At 42.4% G+C, this 22,948-nt stretch overlaps 1 protein-coding gene across 5 annotated transcripts in view; it reads left to right on the plus strand.

Moving 5' to 3' along the window:
• LOC121283361 (src substrate protein p85-like) overlaps window positions 1-22,948 on the plus strand; it is an 83,627-nt gene that overhangs the window by 29,179 nt on the left and 31,500 nt on the right. For 3 of the 5 annotated variants that reach the window (XM_041197848.1, XM_041197849.1, XM_041197850.1), the window contains exons 6-9: window positions 3,777-3,831; window positions 4,659-4,769; window positions 13,688-13,798; window positions 17,058-17,168. In XM_041197848.1, coding sequence (XP_041053782.1) covers window positions 3,777-3,831; window positions 4,659-4,769; window positions 13,688-13,798; window positions 17,058-17,168 — 388 coding nt within the window. The remainder of the gene's footprint in view (window positions 1-3,776; window positions 3,832-4,658; window positions 4,770-13,687; window positions 13,799-17,057; window positions 17,169-22,948) is intronic. The other 2 variants (XM_041197851.1, XM_041197852.1) reach the window with 1 other exon arrangement.

A 22,948-nucleotide genomic window follows, 5' to 3' on the forward strand; every position in this document is an offset into this window, starting at 1 on the left:
CCAGGTGTGGTCTCACCAAGGCCCTGTATAATTGCAGCAACACATCCCTGCTCCTGTACTCCATTCCTCTCGCTATGAAGGCCAACATACCATTTGCCTTCTTTACCGCCTGCTGCACCTGCATGCTTACCTTCAGCGAGTGGTGTACGAGAACACCCAGGTCTCATTGCACATTCCCCTCTCTCAATTTATAACCATTCGGATAATAATCTGCCTTCTGTTTTTGCTACCTCACATTTATCCACATTATACCGCATCTGCCCACTCACTCAGCTTGTCCAAATCACACTGAAGCATCTCTGCATCCTCCTCACAGCTCACCCTCCCACCCAGCTTTGTGTCATCTGAAAATTTGGAGATATTGCATTTATTTCCCTCATCAAAATCATTAATATATATTGTGAATAGCTGGGGTCCCAGCACCAATCCCTGCGGTACCCTAATAGTCACTGCCTGCTATTCTGAAAAAGACCCGTTTATCCCTACTCTTTGTTTCCTGCCTTCCAACCAGATTTTTACCCATCTCAATACACTACCCCCAATCCTATGCGCTTCAATTTTACATGTTAATCTCTTATGTGGGACTTTGTTGAAAGCCTTCTGAAAGTCCAAATAAACCACATCCACTGGCTCCCCCTCATCAACTCTACTAGTTACGTCCTCAAAAATTCCAGTAGATTTGTCAAGCATGATTTCCCTGACTCTGTCCAATTCTGCCACTGTTTTCCAAGTGCTCAGCTATGAAATCCTTTATAATGGACTCTAGAATTTTTCCCCACTACCAATGTCAGGCTGACTGGTCTATAATTCCCTGTTTTCTCTCTACCTCCTTCTTTAAATAGAGGGCTTACATTAGCTACCCTCCAAACTGTAGGAACTGTTCCAGAGTCTATAGAATATCGGAAAATGACACTAATGCATCCACTATTTCTAGGGCAACTTTCCTTTTTTTCTGTCCTTCCTAAATACTGAATACCCCTGGATGTTCAGTTCCCATCCCTGGTTACCCTGCAGCCATATCTCCGTAATCCAGATTATATCATAATTGTTTACATCTTTTTGCGCAGTTAATTCATCCACTTTATTGCGAATGCTCCTCGTGTTAAGGCACAAAGCCTTAAGGCTTGTCTTTTTAATATTACTTGTCCCATCCCCACTATTTTTCACTGACGCCCTGTTTGATTCTTGCCCTTGATTTCTCTGCCTATCACTTTTCTTATTCCCCTTTCTGTCTTTTGTTCTTGCCCTTGATTCCCCCACCTCTGACTACTTGCATAGGTTCCCATCTCCCTGCCATTTTAGTTTAAACCCTCCTCAATGGCTCTAGCAAATATTCCCCCTAGGACATCAGTCCTGGTCCTGCCCAGGCGTAACCTGTCCAGTTTGTACCGGTCCCACCTCTCCCAGAACCAGTCTCAATGTCTCAGGAATCTGAAACCCTCATCCTCGCACCATCTCTTCAGCCACATATTCATTCGATGTATTGTGCTATTTCTACTCTGACTAGCATGTGGCAGTAATCCTGAGATCACTACCTTTTGAGGTCCTACTTTTCAACTTACTTCCTAACTCCGTATATTCTGCTTTTAGGACCTCATCCCTTTTTTTTAAACCTATGTCGTTTGTACCAATGTGTACCACGACCACCTTCAGAATGTCCTGCAGCTGCTCCGAGACATCCTTGACCCCAGCACCAGGGAAGCAACATATCATCCGGGAGTCTCGTTTGCAGCCATAGAAATGCCTATCTATTCCCCTGTTGCATTCCCACACTTTTTTTACTCCTCCCCTGTGCAGCAGAGCCAACAATGGTGCAACGAATTTGGCTGTTGCAGCTTTCCCCTGCATATGATGCCTGTGCTTGCTGTCAAGATTTAACACGTGACTAATGTTAAGCAAGGCGCAAGAGGGAAATGCATTAGCTGAGCAAGGCTGCAGGGAACTGTTGAAGTTTTCAGAAAAGGAGGGGAGAAAATTAGCAAGATTGTGGTTTTGGGAATGGGCTGGGTGGGAGCTTGTAACAAGCGATGTGTTCACCATCTTTCTTTTGGCACTTCAGATAACCTTGTTCCACAAATAAATATGCAAGCATAGTGCTTCTTCAGAATATAGAAGCCTGTTTAAAGTAGATTCCCCTGTGAAATTCAGTAAAGATGGCTCACTAATCTTGGTCTCCTGTGTGCAGATATTACTTGCCTGCATTTTTATTTAGTGGAAATATTTACTTGACCTTGGCAGTGTAAGATATTCTGAAAGGAGTGAAATAGTACAGGGCCATGGGAAGGAAAGAGCAGCAGAAAGATCAGTAAGGTGGAGGGAAAATAGGATTGATTGTCCTGAGATTCCCTCCTCCAGCCTATTAATCCGAAGCTCTGCAGGAACAGTGTGCTCAATATGTTCTATACTAGTAGCTGCTTCTTGGGGATTGGAGATTGGGACATAGGAACAGAAGAAGTCCATTCAGCCCATCATGCCTGCTCCGCCATTCAATACGATCACGGCTGATTGGACACTTCAATGTCGTTCACCCATAACCCTTTACATTATTGTTAATCAGAAGCCTGGCAGCTGATCTCTACACTTGCAGCACTTAAAAAAAAAACATGGGGGTGGGAGCTTAAAAAAAAGACGCAGATTCCTCATTTTGCTCTTCACCTTACCCTCCCCTTCCCTGAGTCCCCAATGGACTATTTAGTTAACACACTTTGGGTGCAAACCATTGTGTCATTCTTTCTAGGCACCAATGCCCTGAGGTACCCAGTTGATGCCTAACCCAGAGAATGGAATGGAACACTGGGAAAACTGCTTCCTTTTGATTTGTTCAGTTGTGCTCCTCTCTCATTCAGGCTTGGTCCATACCCTCCAATTTCACCCCTCTTTCCGTCACCCCCTTGCCTGCCCCCTACCCCCGCAAAACCTGCACCCCATCCTGCCCTTGTTTTGAACTTTGCATTCTAATCCTAAACCAGAAAGAGACTTGCCACAGTGTTAGTTTATGAATTGGCTTTGGCTGTAAGTATTTTGAGTGTGACCAGAGAAAGGAGGAAATGTGAAACCATCATCCTTCCCTTGGGTTCAGATGGTGGAGGCTGGCTGAAATAAAACTCTGGTGCATATTCAGATAAGAGTAACTTTTGCTTTGGGAGTTTTGTGTTTATGTAGGTGTTAATTGAAAACAGCTAATTCTATTACTGTCAAGTATTATGCTTTTGCTGAATATTGTACCAAAGCTCATTTGTAAAATTATTGGATGTTTTCTGTGCAGATCGAAGGTCTTATTTCTGCTCTGGCCAAATTATTATTGCCATTTGTGGTATTGATCCTGTTAGCAATGTTTGAACACCACCTGCCCCGTTTCTTCTCTCTTAACCCCTTTACCCCTTTCCCTCAGCCCCCACCTACCCCAATCAGTTTTTTTTTCTCCCACTATTGTCCTCTGGGATTGTCTCAAATCCTTTTTTTTGCTGAACTTTGTTTCCAAAGTGGTGCTACAGTAGAGTTTGCAATGTTTACCCACCATATTAAACCTCGAGGTTTCGGCTCCCTTGCACTTCTTGTTCCTGAAGGATTGTGACTAAATTTCTCTAGCTGCCACGCAGCGTTACACTGGTGACCAAATTGCAGCGGCTTTTCAGAAGAAGCCTGAAGTATTTCACAGGCAATAACCTGAGCAATATGTCGCACTGACTCCTAAACCTGAGTTCTCAGAGATTACTTTTTGCAGATGCACAATCCGTGTGAACGTTGCATCAATAAATGTTTTCTAACTCTTACAGTCTGCTGTGGGCTTTGAATATGAAGGCAAGACTGCCAAGCACGCGTCACAAAAAGGTACAGCGCTTTCAACAGTTGAATTTTAGAAGGAATAACTGATGATAATGACGTGGATGTGATGTTCAAATTGGAGTTTTACTTGCATAACCTTGGTTGAATTTTGTGGTCTTATAAAAATAGGTGTTTCGCTTTATTGGGAATGGGTTGGACAGCCTCCTTCTGTGCTTATCTGTCTATGATTATCCCTTGAACCCCCTGCTTTCTCTCCCACCCCCCGCCACAAGCCTTGCGTTGACTCTTGTGTGTCTGCATCTGGGGTTTCATGGGATGCCCAGTGAACCACTCCCAGATTATTTAACTGGAATCTTAGCTGCCTCCCCATTTTAGTTAATCTTTTCCAACTCGAACCCAATACTTTGATTTTATTTTTAATCAGTTGTAAAATGAACATCGTATTTCACCGAAAAAGGATGAAAACAGTTTAAACACTGTTTAAAATGATATTAAATGATATTGATTGATCTGTTAGCCCCATCTCCAGATTTTGCTAGAAATATACTTTTGCCCTTGGCAGTGAAAATTAAAGCAGGAGGCAAATTTGAATCTTTAGCAATGCATATTTACAGCAAACCCTGGGTAGTTTGCCCCACTATAGAGGTATCTTCCACTAGTTTTTTCAGGTGTGTTTTAAGACCGTTAAAGCTCACCCTCCTGCTTATTGTGTTTTCACTACAACACATGAATAAAATGCACTTGTTTTCTCTGGTACTGCTTCATACCTGGACTGCTTACGGTTGCTAAATCAAGGGCCTTTGCATTTCTGCCACTATCAGAGGTGCTGCATGCTGCGTTTGTTGATGCTTTTGCTATCTTGAATTATTCAGACTACAGTACTGGTTTTGGGGGGAAGTATGGAGTGCAAGCAGACCGAGTGGACAAGAGCGCCCTAGGCTTCGATTACCAGAGCAAAACTGAGGTTCACGAGTCCCAGAGAGGTGTGTCATTTTTTGCTTTCTCTTGGGTTTCCCTTCTCCCTCAAGGAAGTAAAGGAGGCGGGGGGGGGGGGGGGGGGGTGGGGGGGTGGTGTGGTTTTCAGTCGAGTGCGCTGGAGCAGTTTTGTGTGTGTGTGTCTGTGTGTGGGGGGCCGCCTTGGTGGGGATTTGCTTCCAATTTGATTTATTTTCTCTCCGCACCCTGAACAGTGCCTGTGGCCATTTGCTGAAATTCCGGGCAGCTGGCTCTACCAGTTTGGATTTTGTGAATCTCTTGGAAACTTTTCAATATCTAGAGGCATTTTGTTCAGATTTTGGTTCGAGACTATGTTGTCTCTAATTGGTGAATGGTATTGCAAAACAAGGCAATGTTTACAGTGACCAGACTGATGCCTGTGCAGAAACAGTTCCTGTTACAATGATGGCAGATTTCTGCATTGTAAATCCGGGTCTGGAACCCAATCTAATTCTGGAATGCAGTCGCGCAAGACTCCATGGACGTCCCAAGCCATATAATTCTGATAAGTCATCGACCTCAGACTTTAACTCTGTTTTTCTCTCCCCAGATGTTACCTGACCTGTTGAGTGGCTCCAGCATTTCCTGTTTTAATTTCAGATTTCCAAAGTTTAAGGTTTTTTTTGCCTCTGCATCCATGGAATTTCCCTTCACTTTGGAGGCAGGGCAAGCCTCTAGGTTCTAGATTTATAGTACAAGAACATAGTGTTGCATCAACACTAAAGTTGCAGAGTAAACACACCCAAAGACAGAGATGGTTTGCGTATGTAAGAATTCCTAACATTTCATTATCTGGAGAAATCTGGAATTGAATTTTGAAAGGTGTAGAATGGGCTGCCGTTCGACTGCCACCCATTGTCTACTGTTGCCAAAAGTTAAGCGACTCCTGTGAAGTTTAATAATGTCTCCCAAGGCTGTTTTGCAAGTTCATCCTTGGCTATTTCTAACACCATTCTTGGAGAGCATGTCCCTCATTTCCCACACCTTCGTGCAGTACTTTACACTTGTGTGCATCACATTTCACACGTTTTTCGAGTCCGTATGACACGCTTTGCCTAGCCGTGTGTTTTATTCAACTCCTCCATTACCTGATTTCTGAGGTGCATTCTTCGTTTTCCTCCGTGCTCAGTCTGCATTGTGTTCCTGATTTGATGTCACTGATGTATATTAGGAATATCAGTGGTTCCACTCAGTATTTCACCCCTACCCAAGCCTAACAGGACTCTAACGACTACCCTATCTTGCAGCCATTTATTTTTTTAATCCATTTCCAGGTTTCAGTAATGAACAAACTAGAAAAGAACAATTTGTATTCACTGACCTTTTTCATCCATTATCTCAGCTTCCAATCATACAAGCATTACCAGGTTAAAGAGAACAACCAGGGAACTTTAATGTTTAACTTACTATTTACTACTGCGTTACTATCGACAAAGTTAGACCAATATGAATGCAGCCCTCTTCTGAAATTAAATGAAATGTTTCTGTGATAGGTCAACAATAATAAAACTCACCTGTTCATTATTTCATAGTTTTGACATGACTTTTATCACTCCTTAGGCAATGGGAAGAAGCTTCTCTCTTATGGAGGTTTCATTGTTTTATTGGTTACGAGCATTGGCCTTCTGTTGAGACAGTGGTTTGTTTACTGTGAAGTGATTAGGCAGCTCTGCCCATATTAACCTCATGAACTCTCTCCTCCATCCCCACCCCCTTTCCGACCCCCCCCTTTTTTCCCAATAAATAATATAGATTTTTTCCCCCACCTATTTCCATTATTTTTAAATGTATTTCCATCCATTGTTTTATCTCTACCTTTTAGCCTATTTTGATTCCTTCACCCCACCCCCACCAGGGTTATCTGTACCTTGTGTTGACGTTTCGAGTCCTCATGACCCTTCGACAGAACTAGTGATATTATCTAAAAGAATGTGCTAATTCAGATTGTAGAGCGGGACAAGCAAGGTAGCTCTAGTGAGGGTGGGGTGAAATAAACCATGGGTGGAGTACATTTAGAAATAATGGAAATAGATGGGAAAAGAAAAATCTATATAGATTATTGGAAAAAACAAAAGGGATGGGGAAGAAATGTAAAGGGGGGTGGGGATGGAGGAGGGAGTTCAAGATCTAAAGTTGTTGAACTCAATATTCAGTCCAGTTGGCTGTAAAGTGCCTAGGCTGAAGATGAGGTGTTGTTCCTCCAGTTTGCGTTGAGCTTCACTGGAACAATGCAACAAACCAAGAACAGACATATGGGCAAGAGAGCAGGGTGGAGTGTTAAAATGGCAAGCTATAGGGAGGTCTGGGTCACTCTTGCGGACAGACGAAGGTGTTCTGCAAAATGGTCGCCCAGTCTGCGTTTGGTCTCTCCAATGTAGAGGAGACCACATTGGGAGCAACGAATGCAGTAGACTAAGTTGGGGGAAATGCAAGTGAAATGCTGCTTCACTTGAAAGGAGTGTTTGGGCCCTTGGACGGTGAGGAGAGAGGAAGTGAAGGGGCAGGTGTTGCATATTTTGCGTGGGCATGGGGAGGTGCTGTAGGTGGGGGTTGAGGAGTAGGGGGTGATGGAGGAGTGGACCAGGGTGTCACAGAGGGAATGATCCCTACGGAATGCCGCCGGGGGGGTGAAGGGAAGATGTGTTTGGTGGTGGCAGCATGCTGGAGGGAGGAGAAGGCGTGAGGGCCGATGCGCGGGAGATGGGCCGGACACGATTGAGGGCCCTGTCAATGACCATGGGTGGAAAACCTCGGTTAAGGAAGAAGGAGGACATGTCAGAGGAACTGTTTTTGAAGGAAGCATCATCAGAACAGATGCAACGGAGATGGAGGAACTGAGAGAATGGGATGGAGTCCTTACAGGAAGCGGGGTGTGAGGAGCTGTAGTCGAGGTAACTGTGGGAGTTGGTAGGCTTGAAATGGATATTGGTGGACAGTCTATCACCAGAAATTGAGACAGAGAGGTCAAGGAAGGGAAGGGAAGTGTCAGAGATGGACCATGTGAAAATAATGGAGGGGTGGAGATTGGAAGCAAAATTAATAAATTTTTCCAGGTCCTGACAAGAGCACAAAGCAGCACCGAAGCAGTCATCGATGTACCGGAGAAAGAGTTGTGGGAGGGGGCCAGAGTAGGACTGGAACAAGGAATGTTCCACATACCCCATAAAGAGACAGGCATAGCTGGGGCCCATGCGGGTACCCATAGCCACACCTTTTATTTGGAGGAAGTGAGAGGAGTTGAAGGAGAAATTGTTCAGTGTGAGAACAAGTTCAGCCAGATGGAGGAGAGTAGTGGTGGATGGGGGTTGTTCGGGCCTCTGTTCGAGGAAGAAGCTAAGGGCCCTCAGACCATCCTGGTGGGGGATGGAGGTGTAGAGGGATTGGACGTCCATGGTGAAGAGGAGGCGGTTGGGGCCAGGGAACTGGAAATTGTTAATGTGACGTAAGGTGTCAGAGGAATCACGGATGTAAGTGGGAAGGGACTGGACAAGGGGAGAGAGAAGGGAGTCAAGATAGTGAGAAATGAGTTCCGTGGGGCAGGAACAGGCTGACACAATCGGTCTGCCGGGACAGTCCTGTTTGTGGATTTTGGGTAGGAGGTAGAAGCGGGCCGTCCGAGGTTGGGTGACTATCAGGTTGTAAGCTGTGGGAGGAAGATCTCCAGAGGAGATGAGGTCAGTGACAGTCCTGTAAACAATGGCTTGATGTTCAGTGGTGGGGTCATGGTCCAGGGAGAGGTAGGAGGAAGTGTTTGCGAGTTGAGCTTCATTGTTGAACCAGACCTGGTGGATGTTTTGGGTGTAGCTTCACACGCCCACTTTACTTACTAGCCTCAGTTTCACATCCGGTTGTAGGAATGAGTGCCTTGCTTTGATGAATGATCTCTGAATTGGTGAGCTGCCCAGTATTTCGATTGGTTTATTGTACCGGTCAAGAAGAGTGAGATAAATATCTGTGTCAGATGGGTGTACTTTTTCCAGGAGTGTCTTTACAACCTTAAGTTCTCTGCCTTGTGATTTGACTCTGAATATCTTAATCAGCCTACAAATGGAGTAAGGCTGTGTGTAGCTATTGGAACTCACCTGAGCTAAACAATGATTCGTTGTCTGTAATAGGCTCAGTTGGAATACGCTGGCTTGCAAAATATGCTCTGATCTTAGTTGCTGCTGATTTTTTCCCCTTTTTTAATCGGACAGATTTTTCCAATTTCTTAGACATGCACAATCATTAAAACATTCTGATAAAAGCAAAAAACTGTGATCTGGAATGCACTGCCTGAAAGAATGGTGGAAGCAGATTTATTGGTAACTTTCAAAGGGAATTGGATAAATATTTGAAGGAGGAAAGTTGCAAAGCTGTTGTGGGATCGGGGGTGGGGGCTGCTGCAGGGAAGAATGGGTGGAGTGGAATTAATTGGATAGCCAGTTCAAGATGTGCAGTACAGGCATGATGGCCCGATTGGCCACCTCCTTTGCTTGTAAGATTCTATCTGAGAAAATTTATCCCATCTGTTTCAAACAAACCTGCTCCAGGGTAATTGGTGGTTAAACTTCACCCTGCCTTGAAAGTTATCCTAGTACTTGGCCACAGGCCATTACTTTGATGTACCTTCCGTGATGATGGTCTGTCACCCTCAAGTTGTTTATTTGGATGGCTTCCACTGTTAAGAACAGGCTACATCCACTTCGGATCATTTGAAACTCAAGGCTGTTCAGTGTTGTGCTTAGGAATTTCTGGTAGCTTTTCTCCATTGGCTAAATTCTTCTTTATTTGAAACCTGAGGAGTGAATTGTTAGCATTCCAAAGTGCTCACTCACTTGGATTATCCAACAGTATCAAGTATTTATTCCGAGGTAAAACATTTACTGGAATACTAGAAATAGCTGAATCCTGACTTATTTGTTGTTGATGAGCATGTTGGCATTTTATTTGGTTAGCGATCCAACAATTTCAAATGAGGGAATATGATCTTTGCCAAAGTCACCGTTAGCTGTATCTACTGCTATGTGTAGATGCTGTATGTCTGGAGCTTTTTCTGGACTTTGGACGCTTGCTTGAGAAATGCAGCTCTTTCTTTAATGTATTTCCATTCAGGCTGAACCAAACAAGCTTCTTTCTTTTATGAGGTGATGTGTCCCATTGTATTTGCAGTCCACTTTGGGAGCTTTCAAAAATTTCTTGGGGCTTATAAAGTATTTACAGGATAAAAACAGGCCAGGCCCTTTTGGGTGTTTAGCCTGACCCTTCTACATTTAACTCCATCAACATATCCTTCTATTCCCATCTCCTTGATATACTTATCTAACTTCCTCTTGGAATGCATCTAAGCTATTCACCTCAACTACTCCCTGTGGTAGCAAGTTCCACATTCTAACTAACCCCGATTAAAGAATTTTCTTCTGAATCCGTATTCAGTGTATTATGAATATCTTTTATTTCTGGCCTCTATTTTTGGCCAACCCTGCAAATGGAAACATCCTTGTCTACCTTATCAAACCCCTGCTAATCTGAAAGATTTGATTAGGTCTTCCTGGGAAAAGAGCCCCAGCCTATTCAATGTTTCCTGATCGGGAAAACCTCTTAGTTCCTGTATCACCTTGTAAATATTTGCACCATTTCCAGTGCCTTTTTCCCCCCATAAAATGGAGACCAGTACTCCAACTGTGGTCTAACCAAGGTCCTGTACAAGTTTAACCTAATTTCTCTGCTTTTCAATTCTATCTTTCTAGAAATACACCCAGTGTTTTCTTTTTTGTGGCTTTGTTAACCTGTTCATGCACATCCTTATTAACTTGTGGTGATTTGTGTATCTGCACTGAAGGAGCTCTCTGTTCCTTTACCCCATTTGGACACTTATTTTCCAAGGAGTATGACCCCTTATCCTGAGATTGTGACCCTCGAGTTCTAGATTCCCCAGCCAGGGGAAATGGTTTCTCAGCTTCTATCCTGTCAAGCTCCTTAAGAATTTTATATGTTTCAATAATTCCTTCGAAATGCTAGGGAAAACAGACCCATTCTGCTGAATTGCTCCTCTTTTGAAAAACACTCTCATCCCAGGATTCAGTCCGGTAAATATTAGTACCAAATGTTCAATGGATTCCACGCAGATTTTCAAGCCCTATGCTGGCCAATCAGTGGTACCCTTGCCTGCCAAACCTCCCCCTTGATTGCCACTGCTCACTTGGGTCCCAACTTCTTCTCTTCCCAGAAGAGCTGCCGATTTGTCCCTCACTACCACCCACCTGCCGCTCCAGCAGTGATCTGCCTGCATGCGTTCACTGAACACCTGACAAGTTGTGTGACTTGTTTAGATGAAACCTGTGCCTAGTGCGGCAGAAGTTGGGCTTCGATTCTAAAACACTCATCCGTGATTTCAAATCCCTCCGTGGCCTCACCATCTCCCCATCTCTGCCACCGTTTTCAGCCCTACAACTGTCAGACCTCTGCACTTCTCTGATTCTGAACTTTTTCCCACCCCAAAGCTAATCACTCCACCATTAGTGACTGTGCCTTCAGCCACTTAGACCCTAAGCTGTGGAATTTCCCCATTAAACAGTTGGCAGGGCAAATTGAGCAAGTGGGTTGTAAGGCATATGGGATCCTGGGTTTTATAAATAGAGGCATAGAGTACAAAAGCAAGGAGGTTACAATGAACCTTTAGAAAATGCTAGTTTCGCCTCAACTGGAGTATTGTGTCCAACTCTGCATACCACACTCATGGAAGAATTTGAGGGCTTTAGAGAGCTTTACAGAGGGTGCAAAAATATTTGAGAATGGTTCCAGGGATGAGGGACTTCAGTAACGTTGCTAGATTGGAGAAGCTGGGGCTGTTCTTCTTGCAGAAGAGAAGTTTGAGGGAAGAATTGATAGGGGTGCTCAAAATCATGAGGATCGGGACAGAATAGATAAAGCGAAGCAGTTCCCATTGGTGTAAGGGTTCGACAGCTAGAGGATGTAGATTTAAGTGATTGATGAAGGAATCAAATGCAGCATTTTTTTTATACAGCGAGTGCTTAGGATCTGGAATGCACTGCTTGAGTGTGTGGTGGAGGCAGATTTGATCGTGGCTTTTAAGAGTATTGAATCAATATCTGAAGAGAGAATATTTTCAGGGCTATTGGGTAAAGGTTGGAAGAGTGGGATGAGGTGAGTTGTTCTTGCAGAGAGTCTGCACAGACATGATGGGCCAAATGACCTTCTGTGCTGTTACCATGCTGTGAATCTCCGCGCATCCCTATTCACCCACTGAAATGTGTTGCCCTGCACTTAGCTTTATTGGAGTTAATTTGCAAATGAATGCCCACTCTGCAAATTTATTCATGTCTTCCTATATTTTGTTGCTGTCTGCCTCTGTATTAACTATATCCCATGAATTTGGTGTCATCAGCACATTTTGAACTTGCAAAATTGTGTTCAAATTGGTTATATAAATGGCGAACACGGTGATCCCAGTACCATTTCTTGTGGGACACCACTTCCCAACACCTGCTGTAAGAGTAACTACCTACTGTTTATTTTCTGTTTTGTGGCCAACTTGCTGTCATTTCTGTTACTTGCCCCCTAGCTCCACATGTTCCGACCTTAGTCGTGAGCCTACTGGGTTTTCATATCTCCTTTACCCATGCTGTATGTTGCACTTCTGCCTGTGTGTTTGTTTATTTCTGTTGCTCTGTCAATGATGCTCTAGTTTTACATACATCAACTCTAGCTTTCAGTTTCCATTTTGGTGTTTATGGCAAAGTGCCCGGTGATTTATTTTGTTTCTGACTAGACTGCCTTCTGGAACCATTATCTCGATTATTGAGTATATGCAATTCATAGTTAGAACATAAGAACTAGGAGCAGGAGTAGGCAATTCAGCCCCTCAAGCCTGTCCCGCCTTTCATTATGATCATGGCTGATCTCATTTCGGCCTCAACTCCAATTTCCTGCCCTGTCCCCATAACCTTTTGACCCATTACTAATTAAAAACCCATCTATCTCCTCCTTAAATTTATTCAGCAAAATTACTTCCTTGTAATCCAATCCCTCCATGGCCTCACCCATCTTTATTTGCAATTTCCTCCAGCCCCACAACCCTAATTGGTGTCTCCACTGTCAAGTTGCTGAATCTTGCTAAGAACAGCACCTATCAGATTTGTCTTCATTTACCTCAAGCGTCTTTTCAACAACTCTCTTCCTGTAATGGTTATAACTGTAGCACTCTTGACATCTTTTGGTTGCTGTAATGTGACCTTGTCATTGTTCCAAATTCTTGCAAAGATTTTCCAGTTGTTGGTTAGATAATCTGTGCCTCGTTATGCAGAAAATGCTATATTTTAGATATGTTGACAAAACTAAGCAATAACTGTGCTTACCATTTTATTTTTCTATTTCAAATTATGTTGTGGCAAATTTCTGTCTCTCCTAATAGGGTGCAATGAAACAAAAATATCACAGTACAAACCTAGATCTTACAAGTTTAGACTGTTTCACTGAAAGCACATGTTGTAGGAAACTGTTTCCCTGATTTAAAATTCTCTTCATTGGTATTCCTTCTCCTTTATTTCCCCCCCTGTTGACTTCTTTTTAATGCATTCTGGTAGCTTCTGAATGATTGATTTATTTTCTGATGCCATGTTGCATTTGTGAATTAAATTCATTTTGTAGAGAAGAGTGCAGAGGTGAAGACATGGCTTGTATTAGCCAGCCATTATAATACTGTCTTTAGCTGTTGACTGAATGTCATTCCTGGTCTGAGGGATTAGTCAGGTAACTTTTTGTGTTTAGCTGTGGATGCACCAACATTGATACCGTTCAGGTACACCATAAACAAACTTCTGTTTAGCAGCAGATTGGAAGGTGTCTTTTCTATTAAGTAAAATTCTTCAGCCTTAATTTAAAAATACAATTTGGTTTGATGTAGATTATTCCAAAGGATTTGGTGGCAAGTATGGAGTGGAAAAGGACAAAGTGGACAAAAGTGCTGTTGGCTTTGAATACCAAGGAAAAACTGAAAAGCACGAATCTCAAAAAGGTTGGTTACCTAAGTTTCCGTTAAGACTCAACAATTCTGATGATTTGGATAACGTGGTGACTTGCTTGTTGCGACCTGAATTGCAATTGCTTCAAGTGTGTATTGACCGTCTGCATAGATTGCAAGGAATCCGAAGAATGTCGGTACTGGTACACTGATTTACGATGTTGGTTTAGAAAGTGGTTGCCTCTTCCATTTCATAGCAGCATGTTTTAAGATGAAGTTCAGAGGGAAACTTGAGCATTTTTGTCTGGTGTATTCTTTTGTGCTTATGCAGGTGGGGTATGTTGGTCTTGACGCTACTTAAAGGGATGAAGGTGGATAGGCAATGACATACATTCAAAGAGCACATGTGTGAACTGCAACGATTGTTTATTCCTAAGATAAAAGCAAAAAACTGCGGATGCTGGAAATCTAAAACAAAAATAAAAATACCTGGAAAAACTCAGCAGGTCTGGCAGCATCTGCGGAGAGGAACACAGTTAACGTTTCGAGTCCGTATGACTCTTCAACAGAACTAAATAAAACTATTTTACTTAGTTCTGTTGAAGAGTCATACAGACTCAAGACATTAACTGTTCCTCTCTGCAGATGCTTCTAGACCTGCTGAATTGTTTATTCCTGTCTGGCACAAAAGTAAAACAGGAAAGGTGGCCAAACCATGGCTTACAAGGGAAATTAGAGATAATATTAGATCCAAGGAAGAGGCACACAAATTGGCCAGAAAAAACAACAGACCTGTGGATTGGGAGCACTTTAGAATTCAGCAAAGGAGGACCAAGGAATTGATTAAGAAGGGGAAAATAGAATACAAGAGTAAGCTTACGGGGAACATAAAAACTGACTGTAAAAGTTTCAGTAGGTATGTGAGGAGAAAAAGATTGGTAAAGATAAATGTAGGTCTCTTACAGTCAGAAACAGGGGAATTTATAAAGGGGAACAAAGAAATGGGTGACCAGCTAAATACATACTTTGGTTCTGTCTTCACAAAGGAGGACACAAATATCATACCAGAAATGTTGGAGAACACAGGGTTTAGTGAGAGGCTGGAATGGAAAGAAATCAGTATTAGTAGGGAAATGGTGTTGGAGAAATTGATGGGATTGAAGGCCGATAAATCTCCAGGGCCTGATAATCCCAGAGTATTTAAGGAAGTGGCCCTAGAAATAGTGGATGCATTGGTGGTCGTCATCTGAGATTCTAGACTCTGGAACAGTTCCTACAGAATGGAGGGTAGCTAATGTAACTTCACTATTTAGAAAGTGAGGTAGAGAGAAAACAGGGAATTATAGACCAGTCAGCCTGATGTCGGTAGTGGGGCAAATTCTAGTGTCCATTATAAAAGATTTAATAGCCTAAGCACTGGAAAACAGTGGCAGAATCAGACAGAGTCAGCATGGATTTACAAAAGGGAAACCATGCTTGACAAACCTACCGGAATTTTTTTTGAGGATGGAACTAGTAGAGTTGATGAGGGGGAGCCAGTGGATGTGGTTTATTTGGACTTTCAGAAAGCTTTCGACAAAGCCGCACATAAGAGATTAGCGTGTAAAATTAAAGCACATGGGATTGGGGGTAGTCTATTGAGATGGATAGAAAACTGTTCGGCAGACAGAAAACAAAGAGTAGGAATAAACGGGTCTTTTTCCAAATGGCAGGCAGTGACTGGTGGGGTACCGCAGGGATAGGTGCTAGGACCCCAGCTATTCACAATATAAATGATTTAGATGAGAGAACTAAATGTAAAATCTCCAAATTTGGAGATATTACACAAAGCTGTGTGGGAGGGTGAGCTGTGAGGAGGATGCAGAGATGCTTCAGTGTGATTTGGACAAGCTGAGTGAGTGGGCAAGTGCATGGCAGATGCAGTATAATGTGGATAAATGTGAGGTTATCCACTTTGGTAGCAAAAACAGGAAGGCAGATTATTATCTGAATGGCTATAAATTGAGAGAAGGGAATGTGCAACGAGACCTGGGTGTCCTTGTGCACCAGTTGCTGAAGGTAAGCATGCAGGTGCAGCAGGCGGTAAAGAAGGCAAATAGTATGTTGGCCTTCATAGCAAGAGGATTCGAGTACAGGAGCAGGGATGTTGCTGCAATTATACAGGGCCTTGGTGAGACCACACCTGGAATATTGTGTGCAGTTTTGGCCTCCGTATCTGAGGAAGGATGTTCTTGCTATAGCGGGAGTGCAGCGAAGGTTTACCCAACTGATTCCTGGGATGGCACATGAGGAGAGATTGAGTCGGCTAGGATTATATTCACTGGAGTTCAGAAGAATGAGGGGGGATCTCAATGAAACCTATAAAATTCTAACAGGACTAGACAGGGTAGATGCAGAAAGGATGTTCCTGATGGTGAGGGAATCCAGAACCAGGGGTCACAGCCCGAGGATATGGTGTAGACCGTTTAGGACTGAGATAAGGAGAAATTTCTTCACCCAGAGAGTGGTGAGCCTATGGAATTCGCTACCACAGAAAGTAGTTGAGGCCAAAACATGGTATGTTTTCAAAAAGGAGTTAGATACAGCTCTTGAGGCAAAAGGGATTTAAGGATATGGGGAGAAAGTAGTAGGAGGCTATTGAGTTGGATGATCAGCCATGATCATAATGAATGGCGGAGCAGGCTCGAAGGGCTGAATGGCCATCTCCTGCTCCTATTTTCTATGTTTCTATGAATCACTGAAAGATTCCTGTTTCGTGCAGCTAGCATCAAATGAGGTATAATGTAGTTCATAGGGTGCAGGATATATCTCGTTTTACATTGTATCAACACCCTGCTTTAAATGAACCTGTGTCACATTTCTGTTTCCCAACCTGATGATCCCTTGAAAATTTCTGTACTGAGATTGATAGATTTTGGTGAGGCCAGAGTATTAAAGGTTAAGGAACCTCATATAGCAGAGGGAGTTAAGATACAGATCAGCCATGATTTAATTGAATATCAGAATAAGCTCAAGGGACTGAATGGCCTACTCTATCTCCTATATTCTCTGCATTACATTAATTGCTCATTAATATTTTGTATTGTGGACCCAACCCCACTTGGAATTGAGATGGAAGTGTCAACTTGTTTAACTAGGCTCCGAGTGCAGTGTGCTTTCATTTCGTTTGTCTCGGATCAATTTAAAACCCCAGATTCCCTTCCGTTATTCCCCCAGTCTTCCTCCTTTTGCAGTAGTTTTTATTCTTTGTCTGTGCCTTGGGATAATATCACTGTTCACTTCCAAACTAATTGGTGGTGTTTGATTTAACTAGACTATGTCAAAGGTTTTGGTGGAAAGTTTGGGGTCCAGACAGATCGACAGGACAAGAACGCCTTGGGCTGGGATCACCAAGAAACGACGCAACTTCATGAATCTCAGAAAGGTAAGTGGTCGGGAACTTTGTGATGGACTACAGATAAGCGGCAAATCGGTAGGAATTATTGAGCATTGGAAATGGGGATAGCTGTAGCCAGCGACTAGCTGGCTAGAACAGCACAAAATATTTGTGATTCAAGAAGCGCAGAGGGAGGGGAATGAAAGAATTTGCCTGCTCCCTCAAAACTGAGGTATAGCTGGCAAGTTGTGACGAGTGTTGTGTCACCAGAGATCAGTACTGGGGCCTTAACTTTTTACAACTTATATAAATGACCTGGATGAAGGGTCCAAAGGTATGGTTGCTAAATTTGCTGATGACAAAGATAGGTAGGAAAGTAAAATGTGAAGAGGACATGAGTAGGTTACAAAGGGATATAGATAGGTTAGGTGAGTGGGCAAAGATCTGGCAAATAGAGTATAATGTGTGCAAATGTGAAATTGTCCATTTTGGCAGGAAAAATAAAAACGGAGCATATTATCTAAATGGTGAGATTGCAGAGCTCTGAGATGCAGAGGGATCTGGGTGTCCTAGTGCATGAATCACAAAAGGTTAGTATGCAGGTACAGTAAGTAATTAGGAAAGCTAATAGAATGTTATTGTTTATTGCATGTGGAATCGTATACAAAAGTAGGGAGGTTATGCTTCAGTTATACAGGGCATTGGTAACAGCACATCTGGTGTGCTGTGTACAGTACTGGTCGTCTTATTTAAGGGAGGATATAAATAGGTTGGAAGCAGTTCAGAGAATGTTTACTAGACTAATACTTGGAATGGACAGTTTGCCTTATGTGGAAAGACAGGCTAAGCTTGTACCTGTTGAAGTTTAGAAGAGTAAGAGGCGACTTGGTTGAAACATATAAGATCCTAAGGGGTCTTGACAGGGTGAAGGTGGAGAGGATGGTTCCTCTTGTGGGAGAATCTAGAATGAGGGGTCACTGTTTAAAAATAAGGATATGCCCATTTAAGACACAGATAAGGAGAATTTTTTTCTGAGGGTTGAAAGTCTTTGGAACTCTTCCTCAAAAGATGGTGGAAGTGGAGTTGAGTCATTTTAAGGTAGGGGGTAGAAGCTTGATAAGCAAGGGAGTGAAAGGTTATTGGGGATAGCAGGGAATGTGGAGTTGAGGTTACAATCAGAACAGCCATTATCTCATTAAAGGACAGAGCAGGCTCAGCTGAGTGGCTGCTTCCTGCTCATTCGTATGTTTGAAGTAAAAAGATGAAGAGGGTTGAAACTGATGTTGGGAAATAGCTTAAGGAAATCTTTGATGGAATCTTTCAGTATCTGGATTCAGCAGCTCACACACATGCTAGATCCAGACTTGTTTCATTAGGGAAGAAGAGAATAGGCAAAAGTGGAATGAGAAGTTTGTCCAATAGCTGGAAGCAGAATACTTTCTGCTGGAGGCTATATGAAGGCCACTGAAGAGGATGTTCCTGCACCAAACAGTTAGTTAAGTGTCTAACTTATAGTTCTGGTTGGCTCTTTCCAGTATAGGAAGTGCTTTTTGTTTCTTTGTTCTTTCCTGGGATGTGGGCGTCACTGGCAAGGCCAGCGTTTGTTGCCCATCCCTACTTGCCCTGGAGCTGAGTGGCTTGCTGGGCCATTTCAAAGGCAATCACATTGCAGTGGGTCTGGAGTTACATGGAGGTCAGACTGAGTAAGGATGCCAGAACATTAGTGAACCAGATGGGTTTTTACAACAATCAGTAGAAGTTTCATGGCCACCATTACTGAGACTAGCTTTATATTCCAGATTTATTAAATGAATTTAAATTCCACCAGCTGCCATGGTGAGATTTGAACCCATGCCTCCAGAGCATTAACCTGGGCCTCTGGGCTACTGGTCCAGTGACATTACCACTACCCCACTGTCTCCCCATGCCAACTGAAAATGCTTCAGGACCCAGAAAAGGAAAGTGAAATGGGTTTCATGCTATATTGGCCTGGATGGAAATGGCTCTCCCAAACAACAGGTGGCTCTGATGTTGGGCCAAACTTTCATAACCTGTTTTTCAGAGATGTTATCAATGCAAACACTTTATTGAAAAAAATTTGGAAGACAACTTATTTAACAAAAATACAGATCCAACTTAATAATAGAATTAAGGAAGAATCTGTGTTTATTTGGCAACTTCTTGTCCTCAGTCCCAAAGCAATCTATATTTTTTTGAAGAGCAATCAATGACTTTTTTTTCAATTTAAGATGGAACACCCAATTGTACTACCCACCAGATATTGATGATATAAATTATTTAGAATCATATTCTGGCTTCAGCTCAGAAACGGGCCATTCAGCCTAACAGATCTGTGTTGGTGTTTATATTCCACACAAGCCTACTCCTACCCTTGTTCACCTAAACCTATCACCATATTCTTCCTTTCTCCCTCAGTACTTATCTAGCTTCCCCTTAAATGCATCTATGCTATTCACTTCAATTACTGACTGCTTTGTGGTAACAAGTTCCTCAAACTAACCGCTCATTAGGTAAAGAAGTTTCTCTTGAGTTCTCTATTGGATTTTTTAGTGACTTTTAGTATATCTATGGCCCCTTGTTCTGGTCTGCCAATAAGTGGGAACATCTCTGTCTACCCTATAAAAACCCCCTTCATAATCTTAAAGATCTAGTTTCCTTTAAATGTTTCTCTGTTATTCACTTTAACTATCCCTTTTGATAACATGTTTCACATTCTAACCGCTGTTTGGGTAAAGAAGTCATTACGATCGTTTGCCGTGGCATCACTTTTAAAAATGGCGATAGGAACATAATTCTCATACAGTCATGACAGATGATCACTGAAATACTTATAATATAAGGGCGATAGAAGCCGAGATGATGAGTGATTTCAAAAGGAAGTTGGATGGGCACGGAAAGGGAATAAACATACAGAGATACAGGGGTAGAGTGGGAGAATGGGACTGACTGGAGTCTCTATAGAGACCAGGCATGGACTTGGGCTGAATGGCCTCCTCCTATGCTGTAATGACTGACTGGCTCCATAAGAATTTTTGTAAGTGTAATTCTCCACCTGATACATGAGCAGATACCCAATGGTTTTCTTTTGAACGTGTTCTGTGCAATATTTGGGCATTAATTGCCATTGACAAACACGACCCATTATAGTATGAACTGGTTGGGAGTTTTTTCAACAGGAGAATGAGCTTGGTATTATCAAATTGAATACTTGTTTTTGTTAGTAAAGCACCCACTGTTAGAGTGGTCAGCAAGTTTAGACTTCTATCAATTGTCAGGATTTCCTGCGCAATGCTGACATAATTTGATTCTTCACATAAAGCTCGCAGCTGACATTGCCCAATTGTCAATGCTAGAGATTGTCAGCACAATTGATGACAAAGCAGCTGGTGTAGGTTGTCAATAGTTGGTAGCAGAGATGCAACCCACAGTGATTTGACAATAACGGTATTAGCTAAGGACAATAAAAAAAAACACACACACAACTCTGCTGTCCCCTCATCTTTTGTATGGCATTACTGCATCAATTGCAGTCTGTTTGAGCAGTTCCAGAAGCACACATGTAGTTGTGCCTTTCCAATCACCCTGCAGGGCTACACGAGGCTCCTTTTATTTCAAAAGAAGCCCACTACCACTGTTCTCACAATTGTTTGCCATTGTGTGGAATTGAACAACTTCCATCCCACTCCCCTGAAAGTGATGGGGTGAGGTGGCCGGTTGGGGGTGGGGTGGGGCGGGGGCTGTGCTGAGGTAACTATACAAGTTGTACCATTAACTTCATTTTGAAAGCACTTTGCATTTCCACTCTCTTCCTGGAAAGCCAGGTTTCTTCAGAATATCAATGTACTTGTTGCTGCTCACATGTCCTGTTCTCAAGATCTGCATTTAAAAAAAAACACTGACTCGGTGATCCTCATTATTAGAAAAGTATTCTATTAAACGTTCACTAGATTTGATAAATAGATGTATAGAATTGTCCACTACAAAAAGTTATTCAGATCATCAAACCTGTGCCAGCTCTCAGCTATATGCTGCTTGCTGTCTTGTCTTTTGCCCATTCCTTTTAATTTTTCTTTTTCAAACATTTAACCACCTCCCTTTTACGATGGACTCTGCTTCCACTCCCCTGTCTGGTAGGATATGCCATGCAGTAACAACCCTTATATAAAAATGTAATCTAGCAACATACTTTACCACAACTCTTTTCTTTTGGGCCTATTTCGCAAAAGCATAATCTGTAGGTATTATTTGATTTGTTCGAGGTGTGGGCATTGTTAGCAAGGCCAGCATTTACTACCCATCCATTATTGCCCTTGACCACCACCTTGTTGAACCATTGCAGTCCATGTGGTATTGGTACATCCACAGTGTTGTTAGGGAGGGAGTTCCAGGATTTTGACCCAGTGACTGAAGGAACAGCGATGTATTTCCAAATCAGAATGCTGTGACTTGGAGGGAAACTTGCAGGTGAGGGTGTTCCTGTGTGCCTGCTGCCCTTGCTCTTCTAGGGGATAGAGGTCATGGGTTCGAGAAGTGTTTTCGAAGAAGTGTGGGCGAGTTGCTTCAGTGCACCTTGTGGATGGTGTACACCGCAGCTACGTGTACTAATGGTGGAGGAAGTGAATGCTTAAAAGTCATGGATCAGGTAATGTCAATACCTAAACATGAACTATCATCTGATTTATCTTGCTTTATGAGAGAGCTGTAAAATGTAATGGAATTTCACTCCTCACCTCAAAGACTTTCAACAGGTTCAACTTGAATAGCGAGTTTTCAGTTTATGGACATGTGCTATCATTCTGAAGCAAGTATATGACTCAATTATCAGGTTGCTTTGTTATTGTAGTTTAATTATGTACATTTAAACAATTTTAAATCAAAGAAAATTTTAAGCACTTTAAGTTTACTTTCCCACATTCTCATTCCTATTCCATTCTTTGTTCTATTTTCACGTTATCCCTAAGAGGAACATAGGAATAGAAGTAGGCCATTCAATGAGATCAGGACTGATCTGTAATCTAACTCCAGCCTTTGCCCCATGTCCCTTTAATATGTTTGGATAAGAAAAACCTTTCAATCTCAGATATAACGTTAACAATTGATCTAGCATCAATAACAATTGATCTAGCATCAATGCCAATCGAGGAAGAGAGCCCCAAACTTCTACCACGTTGTGTATGAAGAAGTGTTTCCTAATTTCACTCCTGAAAGGCCTGACTCTAATTTTTAGACTATGGGTGAAATCTTACGCTGGCAGAATTTTACAGTCCTGCCGAAGTCTACACCCCACTCCTGTCACGATGTGGCCATAAAATTCCACCTGTGTCTCTTCAATATTAATCAGAATAGAATTGTTTTTTTTAACCAAGCAGCCGGAACTCCATTTTGTGTGTGTGTGTGTCTCTAACTCATTGTTACTGCGCGTGGTAGTTGAAAGATACTGTCTAAAACTCTCTCAGTTGGAGAGGAAGTGCCACTTTGCTGGTGGAATCTTGACTGGCCATATTCTTCAGTGCTAGATTCACATTTCTTTGATAGCACCTTCAAAACCTGTAACCTGCATCTTCTAAGAGCAACTCGGAATGGACAATAAATGCTGTCGTTCTCAGTGACGCCCACATCCCATGAATAAATAAATTAAAAATAAACTCTAGTTAAATAATTTTTTTTTAGTTATCTATAAATAAGCTATGGGATAATGGGTCATAAATTGTGTTTGGGGTGCTTATTAGCCAATGAAAAAACAGATAGCCATTGGACAAGTTAGTGACTATCCTGTGACCTATAGTGTAAAGGACCTCTCCAAATCC

The sequence above is a fragment of the Carcharodon carcharias genome, chromosome 10, assembly GCF_017639515.1.
Source record: "Carcharodon carcharias isolate sCarCar2 chromosome 10, sCarCar2.pri, whole genome shotgun sequence".
NCBI classification, from domain to species: domain Eukaryota; kingdom Metazoa; phylum Chordata; class Chondrichthyes; order Lamniformes; family Lamnidae; genus Carcharodon; species Carcharodon carcharias.